We start from the raw sequence: 13906 nt of genomic DNA on the forward strand, positions 1-13906 counted from the left end.
ACTGAGCTGCAGTATCATACATAGCCTGTGGACAAGGGTGGCGCTATTTCTTGAAAAAATAAAATAAAATTTTTTATTCTAATCCTGGAAAACCATTCAAGGATACTGCTTCCATTATGACTCATTGAGTAATGAGATTTGTATGATGTTCTGGTAGGGTACAAGGTCATGACGTAAGGAGGAAGTGGATGTCCACACAGAAATAGTGGACAGGGCAGGGCACCCCAAATCATCGGGGGTTTAAATAAAAATGAAGAGAAATCCTCATATCTCCGTTTTGGAAGTGTTAGCAGTGCGGTCTCACATCATATTATGTCATGGATGATATTTACATTACATATTATTTACATTGGCTTACATTTTACTTATCGGTATTCCATAGGGAGGTGGTCTGGACATCATCAATGACAGATTTTCTCAGCAACCACCAGTCGCTCCAGTGCTCATGGAAAAGAAGCCGGGAATGTATCCTCAGTCCTACCCTGCTGTCTCTCCCAACCCCGGACTTCCCAGTCCCTTCTCCAGCATGGTCAGGCAGAAGACTAATTTTGGTCCTATGCCTGTTCAAGTGCCACCTCCTCTCCCACGAGGGGCTCATCCAAATGTTATGAACATGCAACCTCGGCAGGCACTAGCCAGGCCAGGAACGGCCTCCAACCAGCTACGTCTTCAGCTTCAACAAAGGATACAAGGACAACAGCAGGTAACATCAAATATGGCTATAACCACAACCAAGGTTCATAATAGAGAGAGTGTAAAAATGATCTATACAAGCTATAGTGTTATCCTGACTTGTATAATACTAAAACAACATCTGTTAGTAAGTAGCATAATACAGCCCCTATGTGCAGGAATATAACTACTATAATACAGCCCCTATGTGCAGGAATATAACTACTATAATACAGCTCCTATGTACAAGAATATAACTACTATTATACTGCTCCTATGTACAAGAATATAACTACTATAATACTGCTCCTATGTACAAGAATACAACTACTATAATACTGCTCCTATGTACAAGAATATAACTACTATAATACTGCCTCCTATGTGCAATAATATAACTACTATAATACTGCTCCTATGTACAAGAATATAATTACTATAATACTGCTCCTATGTACAAGAATATAACTACTATTATACTGCTCCTATGTACAAGAATATAACTACTATAATACTGCTCCTATGTACAAGAATATAACTACTATAATACTGCTCCTATGTACAAGAATATAACTACTATAATACTGCCTCCTATGTACAAGAATATAACTACTATAATACTGCTCCTATGTACAAGAATATAACTACTATAATACTGCCTCCTATGTGCAATAATATAACTACTATAATACTGCTCCTATGTACAAGAATATAACTACTATAATACTGCTCCTATGTACAAGAATATAACTACTATAATACTGCTCCTATGTACAAGAATATAACTACTATAATACTGCTCCTATGTACAAGAATATAACTACTATAATACTGCTCCTATGTACAAGAATATATCTACTATAATACTGCATCCTATGTACAAGAATATACAGTGGAGGAAATAATTATTTGACCCCTCACTGATTTTGTAAGTTTGTCCAATGACAAAGAAATGAAAAGTCTCAGAACAGTATCATTTCAATGGTAGGTTTATTGTAACAGTGGCAGATAGCACATCAAAAGGAAAATCGAAAAAATAACTTTAAATAAAAGATAGCAACTGATTTGCATTTCATTGAGTGAAATAAGTATTTGAACCCTCTAACAAAAAAAGACTTAATACTTGGTGGAAAAACCCTTGTTTGCAAGCACAGAGGTCAAACGTTTCTTGTAATTGATGACCAAGTTTGCGCACATTTTAGGAGGAATGTTGGTCCACTCCTCTTTGCAGATCATCTCTAAATCCCTAAGGTTTCGAGGCTGTCTCTGTGCAACTCTGAGCTTGAGCTCCCTCCATAGGTTTTCGATTGGATTAAGGTCCGGAGACTGACTAGGCCACTCCATGACCTTAATGTGCTTCTTCTTGAGCCACTCCTTTGTTGCCTTTGCTGTATGTTTTGGGTCATTGTCGTGCTGGAACACCCATCCACGACCCATTTTCAGTTTCCTGGCAGAGGGAAGGAGGTTGTCGCTCAGGATTTCACGATACATGGCTCCGTCCATTTTCCCGTTTATGCGAATAAGTTGTCCTGTGCCCTTAGCAGAAAAACACCCCCAAAGCAAAATGTTTCCACCCCCATGCTTGACGGTGGGGACGGTGTTTTGGGGGTCATAGGCAGCATTTTTCTTCCTCCAAACACAGCGAGTTGAGTTAATGCCAAAGAGCTCTATTTTGGTCTCATCAGACCACAGCACCTTCTCCCAGTCACTCTCTGAATCATTCAGGTGTTCATTGGCAAACTTCAGACGGGCCTGCACATGTGCCTTCCTGAGCAGGGGGACCTTGCGAGCCCTGCAGGATTTTAATCCATTGCGGTGTAATGTGTTTCCAATGGTTTTCTTGGTGACTGTGGTCCCTGCTAATTTGAGGTCATTAACTAACTCCTCCCGTGTAGTTCTAGGATGCTTTTTCACCTTTCTCAGAACCATTGACACCCCACGAGGTGAGATCTTGCGTGGAGCCCCAGAGCGAGGTCGATTGATGGTCATTTTGTGCTCCTTCCATTTTCGAACAATCGCACCAACAGTTGTCACCTTCTCTCCCAGCTTCTTGCTAATGGTTTTGTAGCCCATTCCAGCCTTGTGCAGGTCTACAATTTTGTCTCTGACATCCTTGGACAGCTCTTTGGTCTTTCCCATGTTGGAGAGTTTGGAGTCTGCTTGATTGATTGATTCTGTGGACAGGTGTCTTTTATACAGGTGACTAGTTAAGACAGGTGTCCTTAATGAGGGTGACTAATTGAGTAGAAGTGTCTAACCACTCTGTGGGAGCCAGAACTCTTAATGGTTGGTAGGGGTTCAAATACTTATTTCACTCAATGAAATGCAAATCAGTTGCTATCTTTTATTTAAAGTTATTTTTTCGATTTTCCTTTTGATGTGCTATCTGCCACTGTTACAATAAACCTACCATTGAAATGATACTGTTCTGAGACTTTTCATTTCTTTGTCATTGGACAAACTTACAAAATCAGTGAGGGGTCAAATAATTATTTCCTCCACTGTAACTACTATAATACTGCTCCTATGTACAAAAATATAACTACTATACTACACCTCCTATGTACAAGAAAAGAACTACTATAATACTTCTCCTATGTACAAGAATATAACAGCTATAATACTGCTCCTATGTACAAGAATATAACTACTATAATACTGCTCCTATGTACAAGAAAATAGATACTATAAGACTCCCTCCTATGTACAAGAATCTAACTACTATAATACTGCCTCCGATATACAAGAATATAACTACTATAATACTGCTCCTATGTACAAGAATATAACTTCTATAATACTGCCTCCTATGTACAAGAATATAACTACTATAATACTGCTCCTATGTACAAGAATATAACTACTATAATACTGCCTCCTATGTACAAGAATATAACTACTATAATACTGCTCCTATGTACAAGAATATAACTACTATAATACTGCTCCTATGTATGTCTCCCTTATGGTCATATAACCTTTTGCTCTATTAGATGCTACACCAGAACCGGCAGGCCATTCTCAGTCAGTTTGGAGTTGGCAATGCAGTTCAGATGGGAATGAGACCCGGCATGCAACAAATGCAGCAAGCCATTACCCCTCAGGTACTGTCAGTGAGAGGACGGTTTACATTTGTCAAACTGTGAAGTAAACTTTTTGAGTTGTAGAAGACACTTCAGGAACCACCACATGGTCACATTATATACCTACCATTGAGGGCTTCCGATGGTTCTTCTCCATCTATGATCCACTCTAGTACTGTAGACCAGACCAGTTGTGGGCATTGGGGCTTTGAGGAACCAGGCTGGTCCTTGAAGTGACTTGATTCCATGTTCTTCTTTCTCCGTAGCCTCCGATAAATGCTCAGATGCTCGCCCAGCGCCAGCGGGAACTCTACAGCCAGCAACATCGCCAACAGCAACAGCAAATCATGCAGCAAAGAGCTCTTCTTATGAGGCAGCAAAATTTTGGCAACAACCTGCCCCCTAATGCTGGACTTCCCGTCACCATAGGAGCTTCTAGGCTCCCACAAGGACCTCCCCAGCAGTTCCCTTATCCTCACAGTTATGGTACAAACCCCGTGAACCCACCTCCGTCCACCAGTCCCTTTTCACCTATGGCCACAACCCCTGAGGCCACCTTGCCCAACCGAGGAGGCGCCACTCGAGGAGGAATGGTGAACAGAGGCATGATGGGAAACGTTGGAGGACAGTTTGCAGCCGGGATGAACTCTCAGATGACGCAAAACGTCTTTCAGTACTCGGGAACAGGTACGGGGTGAAACTGAAACTTGACAACTCAAATCTTTCACATTTGTCCATTATGTTGGGGTTGGGAGGTGACACAGGAAATTGGTGGCCACCAGGGTGAGCAAGTTTTAACCTTTTCTGGGCCTACAAAACAGGCTCTTGTAGGGGACTTTAGAACCAAGTGGCATGGCCTGGACGTGCTGGAAATTCAGCCATAGTTTACGATGAAGCTCACCAGTCTACCTCTGTTGTCTGCAGGTATTAGCCAGCAGGCCGATCCAACATTTGCGCCATCTCTAAGTCCCACCAGTCCCTTGATGTCCCCTCGTCTGACCCCTTCTCAAAGCCCGATGCTCCAACAGAATCCATCCACCCCCGGGTACCAGTCACCAGACCTTAAAAGTTGGCAGCAGGGCACACTGGGGAGCTCGAGGTAGGTACAACGCGCTGAGCGTCCTCAACCTTTTCTTCTACAATGGTGACTCCTGTAACCATCTCACCATCTCTTGTCTTGCTTCCACAGTGTCTATGGGCAAGCGGGACAGACTCAGCCTAACCCAGGCCAGCAAGGAATGTACAACAACATGAGCATCACGGTATCTATGGGGGGCAACAACGCCGGCGTCCAGAATGTCAACCAGATGACTGGGCAGATGCAGATGAGCTCGCTGCCCATGCAGGCCATGAATAGCATGTGTACAGACCAGGTGAGTCATGGCGGCGCAGTGAAAGGGTTGTCACTGTGGTCAGGAGCATAATGGATGTGACTGTACGGTGTGTATGTTAGCAGCGGTTATATAGTCAGGGCCAGATTGATGTCATTCGGTCTATTACCTATTTCTGAAAGGAGAATGAAGAGTAGATTGAAATAATAAGGTAAATAATGACGCTATATAGTGTCTACATAATGCCATATCATATGGTGCACTATATGCTGTGCTTAAAGGGAAAGTGAGGGATGGATAATGGCGGTAGAAGGTAAGTTCTTCTGAGGATGTAGTCTCGGTATACCAATATTATTGTTGGACAGCGTCACTTAGGCACTAAATGGCGGTATTTAGACAAGCTCCACATGACGCTGTTATATGTGCATTGTATAGTGGTATTATTTAAAGGGGTTATCCGAGAGTTAATATTGATGGCCTGTCCACAGGATAGGTCATCAATTTCCCATCAGTGGGGGTCCGAGTCCCGGCACCCCTGCCGATTAGCGGTTTCATGAAGCTGCAGTGCTCACCAGAGGTCTGACGAGTGTGGAGGCCTCCTGAGCGCTTACCAAGCACAGCGCCGTAGATCGTATAGCGGCTGTGCTTGGTATTGCAGCTCAGCCCCAGTCACTTGAATGTGACTGATGTATGATGACGTCACATGGCCTAGGAAGAGGCCTTGGCACTCGCAGAGAACCCGGCCTCTTCTAATAACTGATGGGCGGGGATCCAGAGCGTCGGATCTGATATTGATGACCTATCTTATAAATTCCAGTATAACTCCTTTAAATAATACCACTATACCATGCACATATAACAGCATCATGTAGAGCTTGTCTAAATACCACCATATAGTGCCTAAGTGACGCTCTCCAATAATAATAATGGTATACAGAGACTAAATCCTCAGAAGAACTTACATTCTTAAATCCGCACTTTCCACACCATCTACTGCCCAACCTAACATGGTTGGGAAGGTGGTGGAGGCCTTTAGGTGATGTTCTCTCCAGGACCCTCAGGCTCTGGATACATACCTGGTAACAGGATTGGGGGGGTTAATATTTCATTGGTAGTAACGCTCTAGAATATTCTGTGACGCAAGTGTCTTCCTTACAGCAGGTGAATGATCCATCTCTGAGACCAGGTGGGCTTTACTGCAACCAACTCTCCTCAACAGATCTGCTGAAAACAGAGCCAGACACGGGGCAGGTAAATATCAGGACCTATCAGTCTTAGTGCCTCAGGACTACCGGTGCCTCATGCCTCATTGATCTCAGCAGTTTCAGGTTGGGCAGCATCTTTTATTAAAAGTGGTGGCACATTACATCTCTGGGGACACATATGGTGGCACATTACATCTCTGCGGACACATATGGTGGCACATTACATCTCTGCGGACACATATGGTGGCACATTACATCTCTGGGGACACATATGGTGGCACATTACATCTCTGGGGACACATATGGTGGCACATTACATCTCTGGGGACACATATGGTGGCACATTATATCTCTGGGGGCACATGTGGTGGCACATTACATCTCTGGGGACACATATGGTGGCACATTACATCTCTGGGGCACATATGATGGCACAGTATATCTATGAGGGCACATGTGCTGGCACAGTATATCTCTGGGGGCACATATGGTGGCACAGTACATCTCTGGGGGCACATATGGTGGCACAGTACATCTCTGGGGGCACATATGGTGGCACAGTACATCTCTGGGGGCACATATGGTGGCACATTACATCTCTGGGGACACATGTGGTGGCACATTACATCTCTGGGGGCACATATGGTGGCACATTATATCTCTGGGGACACATGTGGTGGCACATTACATCTCTGGGGACACATTGTGGCACATTACATCTCTGGGGGCACATGTGGTGGCACATTACATCTCTGGGGACACATGTGGTGGCACATTACATCTCTGGGGACACATGTGGTGGCACATTACATCTCTGGGGACACATGGTGGCACATTACATCTCTGGGGACACATGGTGGCACATTACATCTCTGGGGGCACATGTGGTGGCACAGTACATCTCTGGGTGCACATGGTGGCACAGTACATCTCTGAGGGCACATGTGGTGGCACAGTACATCTCTGGGGGCACATATGGTGGCACAGTGCATCTCTGGGGGCACATATGGTGGCACAGTGCATCTCTGAGGGCACATATGGTGGCACAGTACATCTCTGGGTGCACATGGTGGCACAGTACATCTCTAAGGGCACATATGGTGGCACATTACATCTCTGAGGGCACATGTGGTGGCACATTACATCTCTGAGGGCACATGTGGTGGCACAGTACATCTCTGGGGGCACATGTGGTGGCACAGTATATCTCTGGGGGCACATGTGGTGGCACAGTACATCTCTGAGGGCACATGTGGTGGCACAGTGAATCTCTGAGGGCACATATGGTGGCACAGTACATCTCTGGGTGCACATGGTGGCACAGTACATCTCTAAGGGCACATATGGTGGCACATTACATCTCTGAGGGCACATATGGTGGCACATTACATCTCTGAGGGCACATATGGTGGCACATTACATCTCTGAGGGCACATGTGGTGGCACAGTACATCTCTGGGGGCACATATGGTGGCACAGTGCATCTCTGGGGGCACATATGGTGGCACAGTGCATCTCTGAGGGCACATATGGTGGCACAGTACATCTCTGGGTGCACATGGTGGCACAGTACAGCTCTAAGGGCACATATGGTGGCACATTACATCTCTGAGGGCACATATGGTGGCACATTACATCTCTGAGGGCACATATGGTGGCACATTACATCTCTGAGGGCACATATGGTGGCACATTACATCTCTGAGGGCACATATGGTGGCACATTACATCTCTGAGGGCACATGTGGTGGCACAGTACATCTCTGAGGGCACATGTGGTGGCACAGTACATCTGAGGGCACATGTGGTGGCACAGTACATCTCTGAGGGCACATGTGGTGGCACAGTACATCTCTGGGGGCACATGTGGTGGCACAGTATATCTCTGAGGGCACATATGGTGGCCAGGTATATCTGTACAGGTATATATGTGATAGTATATCGTTACAGGAAAATATTTTTGCGGGAACACGTGGCGGCACAGTATGTCTCTGGAAGCAAATGTATGACAGTATATTTCTGCAGGAACATATAGTGACAGTATTTCTTTGGGGGCATGTATGTGAATGTACATCTCTGGGGGCACATACAGTGACACAGCATATCAGTATACAAGATTTCATCATGCGGTTTTGATTATTCTTATCCCAGCTTGTGCCTTAAATGGACTGTCCAGGATTAGAAAACATGGCTGTTTATTTCCAGCTCCTCATCTCGACAGGTTGTGTCCTTTAGCTAGAGATGGGTGAAGTCCAAAGTATCTTATATTCTCCTTCTCCCAGCAGGTACAACAAGTGCAAGTCTTTGCAGATGTTCAGTGTACAGTGAACCTCGTGGGCGGAGACACTTACCTAAACCAATCAGGACCCATGCCTCCACAGAAGACCACATCCGGCCCCCAAACCCCACAGGCTCAACAAAAGAGCCTTTTGCAACAGCTTCTGACCGAATGACAACTTGCTCATACGAAACCTTGTGAAGGGGAGCGACAGAAAGCGTGACGAGAAGAGCAACGCGGACAATTGTTTGGAGTCTATATATATGCAGCGTATATATACGTTTTTGCAGAGATGTCTGATATCTCTTACACTGCGGCCATCCTTTTGGGTAGGAAGACTGCGAAGTGAAAGACGTGTTGACGAATGTGAGAAAAAAAAGGGGAGAGAGGGAGAAAAAACAAAAACATTTGCCGAGTTTTTTGCAATTCCCCTCAAGCCCCGCGTCTTTTTGTTTTTTTGGGATGACGCTTGTTTGGTCGTCGGACTTTTGGAGAAAGACAGAAAGAGAGCTGTAGGGCTGGACAATCGGACCCGCGGTCCACCCCCCCCCCCCTTTCGAGCCAAATGACAGATGATAGTTATTTTTGTACGCAGTCGCTGTGATGACACTGAACGGAACGGGCGCGTTTCTGGCGCCCGAAGAGGAATGTCGCAGAATGTCAGTTTCAGCTGGTTCTGTCACTGATGTGGAACCCGAAGTAGAAGATGGAGGAGAAAAATGGAGGGTTCTGGGTAATTTACGGGTGGCGGGGATTGGGGGAGAAAAAAAAACAAAAAGAGAGAAAGTCTATATATATTATACCGAGGTAAAGCGCATCTTTGTTGCAGCTGAAGTGCATTTGTAGAGCTATTTCTGGCTAGTATGTACAATCATGTTTTTACGAAGTGAGAGGCCAGCTTTGCGCACATTTTTTTGGGGGCATGTTTTTTAACCCGTTTCTTGCTGCTGGAGCAGCGAAGGTGGCAGCCCGCAATTTTTTATTATTTTTTTTCCTGAAGTTTCAAAAAAAATTCTCGAAAAAATAAGATTTAAGAGTTTAGAGTTAACTAAAGTGATTTATTTTTTTTCTTTCCATCCGCAAAAGAGGTCAGTGAGATTTGCCGAGGACGGCCCACGAGGAGCCATTAATCCTTTCAAGCTCATGTCCATTGAGGTCTTGCCATATTACCTCTGCAAAGTCGACCGCTGCGTTCTTTGCAGCCTTCGGGGGTCGATGGCGGAGGTACGAGAGGTTTGACAGCATTACTACAACACCCAACATCCTGTATTTCAACGGCCATCTCTTGTAGTTATAAATAAAAATAAAAAAACTTTTTGGACACTTTTTTTAGTTGTTGGGAGGGAAAAAAATTGTATTGGCAGATAACTTGCACCTTGTGGGGCCCTGTTGATTTTGAGGTTAAAATTTGAATATCTGGAAAATATTTCCCCAAATTTGAAAAAATATATAAAAATTTTAACTAAATGTCAACCTTCTAATAGATTTGCCATTAATTATGCTCAGGAAGTATCGATCATGATTAGAGTTAAAGGTTGTATTCAATGAATCAAGAACATTAAAAATCTATATGAAAAAATTCTGGACCTAGTTTAGTTCTATTTTGGTTCTTATTTACTCGTATGACATCTAGAATGAAGGATGTGTTCAAGATTCTGAAACAGCGCCACTTTTGTCTACAGGCTGTGTGAGGTATTGCAGACCAGTGTGATCAGATTCAATGAAGCTGAGCTGCAGTACCAGACTTGACCTGTGCACAGGAGTGGCGCTGCTTCTGGAAAAAAAAAAAAAAAAAAGAAAACTTTTTTGACAACCCAATGACTTCATGGCTTTTTACCCTCATCAAAGACGACCCCTATTGGAACATATGGACATCAAAGATGGGACCCTCACCCCATATGAGCCACAAAGGACACCCGCTCTGTAAGTGCCTGTTCAGGTGGCCACTCCTACAGTGCTGCCATATAATACTACATTTCCCCTGATTTTTCCATGGCTTCCCCCCAGCAAAATCTGGGGCTACCAAGACCAGCACCAGTGGGGGCGACCAGTTGATCAACGCTTTTGGAAAGGGGTCACCTCTGATGAGCCCAGCCTTTAAAATGATTCCTGTCTTTCATTTAAATAATTTTTTTTCACAATAATTTTTTTTTTGTCCAAAAATTTTACATTTTTTAATTCTCGTTGTCAACCACATTTTATTTTTAAGCTAAAAAAAAAAGATTAAAATGAAGAGAAAAAGAACACTAATAAAAATCTCTAATATCAAATCAGCAGCACAGGAAGCACTTTCATTTTTGGGTCAAATTTTAAAAAAATTCTAAAACCAACAAGAAAATAAAAGTCCTATACCTGAGGCCACTAACTTTTTGGTACGCAACAGACTTTCCAATGAAGAATGGGAAAAAAAATGAAAAAATCCTATGCAGAAAAAATGGGGTTGAAAATACCCAAAATCAACAGCGCCCCCTATAGATCTCAATCGACGATATGTAAAAAAAAAGAAAAATCGGCTTTACAACAGAGGGCTAAAGCTCACGTCACCGTCAGTAAAATGGTGTACATACAATATACCCATCACTACGCAGGGCTGGATTTAACTTTAGGACACCTAGAGTACGTAGATGTCGAGATATCAACTGGATATTTTTGCTATGATTTTTTTGAAAATTAAAAAAAAAAAAAAAAAAAATTCTTGCAATGTAAATTCCAGTTGATATTTAACAATCGTCAAAACACATTAGCGAATGAATATAGGTAATGGGTTAGAAAACTGCAGCCCATGAAGGCGTGTGTACCTTCCCCAGCCCTAGTTGGAAGGACAGGCCCAGACGGAGGTGTCACCATGGGCGTAACTTGCGCCACGGACACAGTTATGAACTTAAAGGGGTCCAGCGAAAATTTGGCTTATTTCCCTTCAAACACAGCGCCACACCTCTCCACAGGTTGTGTGCGGTATTGCAGCTCAACCCCATTCAATTCAAGGGAGTCAAAACCGCAGTACCACACGCGACCCATAGACAGGTGTGGCACTGTGGTTGAAAGAAGGCAGCCATTTTTTTTTCTTCTTTTAAATCCTGGACAACCCCTTTAAATCCAGTCCTGCCACTTTGTGTTCAGAGACAGAACTTTCCTGTTTCGTTCCTGCAAACGGCTTACAGATGTCAGTAGTCTAAGATGAGTAATCGCTTTAACCTGCTGCTAGGATATTGTATATACCCTCCAAAAACTCGCCATTACTAAGTTCGTAACAATGTAACCTTATACTCAGGATATTCCTACTGCCTGTGCCCGACAACGGTACAACGCAAGCGGAATCTGTATATTTTTATCTTGCTTTTTCTTAAGAACATTACGAATAGGGCCTTTACTTTTTTGTTTTTTTCCTCTTTTTTTACTTTACTTTTAGTTTTTTTTTGTACATGGAAGGAAATCTCTATTTACACCAGTATTTTTTTTTTTATATTAGTTAGATTTCGGGGGGAAAGTACAGTATAAAGGACATGTATAGTTGATTTGTAAGTAATTTTTTGGGTTGTATTTTTGGTTATTCGATGGCACTGCCTTTTTTGGTTTTATTATTCTTTCATACCTCAGCTTCTACAGATTTTCCGCCATTCCCATCGGAATTAGTTCTGACCTCTAAGGTTTTCGTCCTAGGAGAAGAGAACGGGTCTTCTTTTAACGAAAACTGTTTTTTTTTTGTTTTTTTTGTAGTAGGTGTATTTATATGTACACATACACTCAATATTTGTAGATTCTTTTTATCAATCACAATTATTTTCAAGAGTTCTAACCAGGACGTGATGGCGTCAATTTAGTCACATTGAGTCAACCGACTTAAAGTTGTGTCCTGTGGTAGAAAATTCTTATGAAGAATATGTTTAAAGAGTTGCTGTACTTTCACACAATTTAATTTAATAGAGAATGGTGTAATTGGTAAATTTCTAAATCACTTCATTTAAAAAGAATCTGCCTGCATCCACCTGAAAAAGCTGTAAAGTCATGGCCACTAGGGGGCTCACTTCCACCTAGTTTGCAGTCCACTGTCTGTTGTTAGGCTACATCTGTCTCTAGTAACAGAGACACAGAAGACGGTTCTCAAGAAATTGGGGGCTGTCAGAGCTAGCTGAGCTCCTGAGCCTGATAGAACTGCTTCAACGCTGCCTCTGAAGAGCAGGGAAGCTCCTGTGTGTCTGTAAATGTGTTCTCTCCCTCCTTATATCTCCTTTCCCTCAGTGGGAAGTGAGGTCACTGCATATAGTACTGGCAGATTTCACAGAAGGGAGGAACCCCCTTGCCTGTGAGAGAAATGCATCTAGCTGTGCAAGTTGAAACAGGGAATAATATGGCTGGAAGCTCCTTAACAGTTAGGCCTCTTTCACACGGGCTAGTTTTCCACGCGGGTGCAATGCGTGAGGTGAACGCATTGCACCCGCACTTAATTTGGACCCATTCATTTCTTTGGGGCTGTGCACATGAGCGGTGATTTTCACGCATCACTTGTGCGTTGCGTGAAAATCGCAGCATGTTCTATATTGTGCGTTTTTCACGCAACGCAGTCCCTATAGAAGGGAATGGGGCTGCGTGAAAATCACAAGCATCCGCAAGCAAGTGCGGATGCAGTGCGATTTTCACGCATGGTTGCTAGGTGACGATCGGGATGGGATCTTTATTATTTTCCCTTATAACATGGTTATAAGGGAAAATAATAGCATTCTTAATACCGAATGCATAGTAAATTAGGGATGGAGGGGTTAAAAAAAAAAAATAATATTAAACTCACCTCATCCACTTGTTTGCGAAGCCCGGCTCTTCTTCTTTCTTCTTCTTTGAGGACCTGGGAGGAAAAGGACCTTTGGTGACGTCACTGCGCTCATCACATGGTCCATTACCATGGTGATGGTCCATGTGATGAGCGCAGTGACATTACCAAAGGTTCTTTTCCTGAAAGAAGACGATCTGGGCTGCGCGAACAAGTGGATGAGGCGAGTTGATTTATTTTTTTTAACCCCTCCATCCCTAATTTACTTCGCATTCTGTATTAAGAATGCTATTATTTTCCCATATAACCATGTTATAAGGAAAAATAATAAAATCTACACAACACCTAACCCAAACCAGAACTTCTGTGAAGAAGTCCGGGTTCGGGTCTGGGTACCAAACATGCCGATTTTTCTCACGCGCGTGCAAAACGCATTAAAAAGCTTTGCACTCGCGCTGAAAAATTGTGCATTTTCCCGCATGTCACCCGCAACGCCCCTTACAAGAGGCCTTATGATTCTACAGTGGAGCACACCCATTATGCAAACAGTTTTTGAAAACTCAGGTACGCTT

The 13906-nt window shown here is 43.4% G+C and overlaps 1 protein-coding gene across 7 annotated transcripts in view; it reads left to right on the forward strand.

Moving 5' to 3' along the window:
- The window catches only part of NCOA1 (nuclear receptor coactivator 1), a 337419-nt gene extending 324484 nt beyond the window's left edge, over nt 1-12935 (forward strand). For 4 of the 7 annotated variants that reach the window (XM_044289126.1, XM_044289125.1, XM_044289131.1 and 1 more), the window contains 7 exons: nt 383-703; nt 3666-3776; nt 4022-4442; nt 4680-4854; nt 4945-5128; nt 6245-6337; nt 8574-12935. In XM_044289126.1, the coding sequence (XP_044145061.1) occupies nt 383-703; nt 3666-3776; nt 4022-4442; nt 4680-4854; nt 4945-5128; nt 6245-6337; nt 8574-8744 (1476 nt within the window). In that variant the 3' untranslated portion in view covers nt 8745-12935. The remainder of the gene's footprint in view (nt 1-382; nt 704-3665; nt 3777-4021; nt 4443-4679; nt 4855-4944; nt 5129-6244; nt 6338-8573) is intronic. The other 3 variants (XM_044289128.1, XM_044289129.1, XM_044289130.1) reach the window with 3 other exon arrangements.
- The last annotated feature ends 971 nt before the right edge of the window (nt 12936-13906 follow it).

Source organism: Bufo gargarizans, chromosome 4, assembly GCF_014858855.1.
Source record: "Bufo gargarizans isolate SCDJY-AF-19 chromosome 4, ASM1485885v1, whole genome shotgun sequence".
Classification (NCBI taxonomy): domain Eukaryota; kingdom Metazoa; phylum Chordata; class Amphibia; order Anura; family Bufonidae; genus Bufo; species Bufo gargarizans.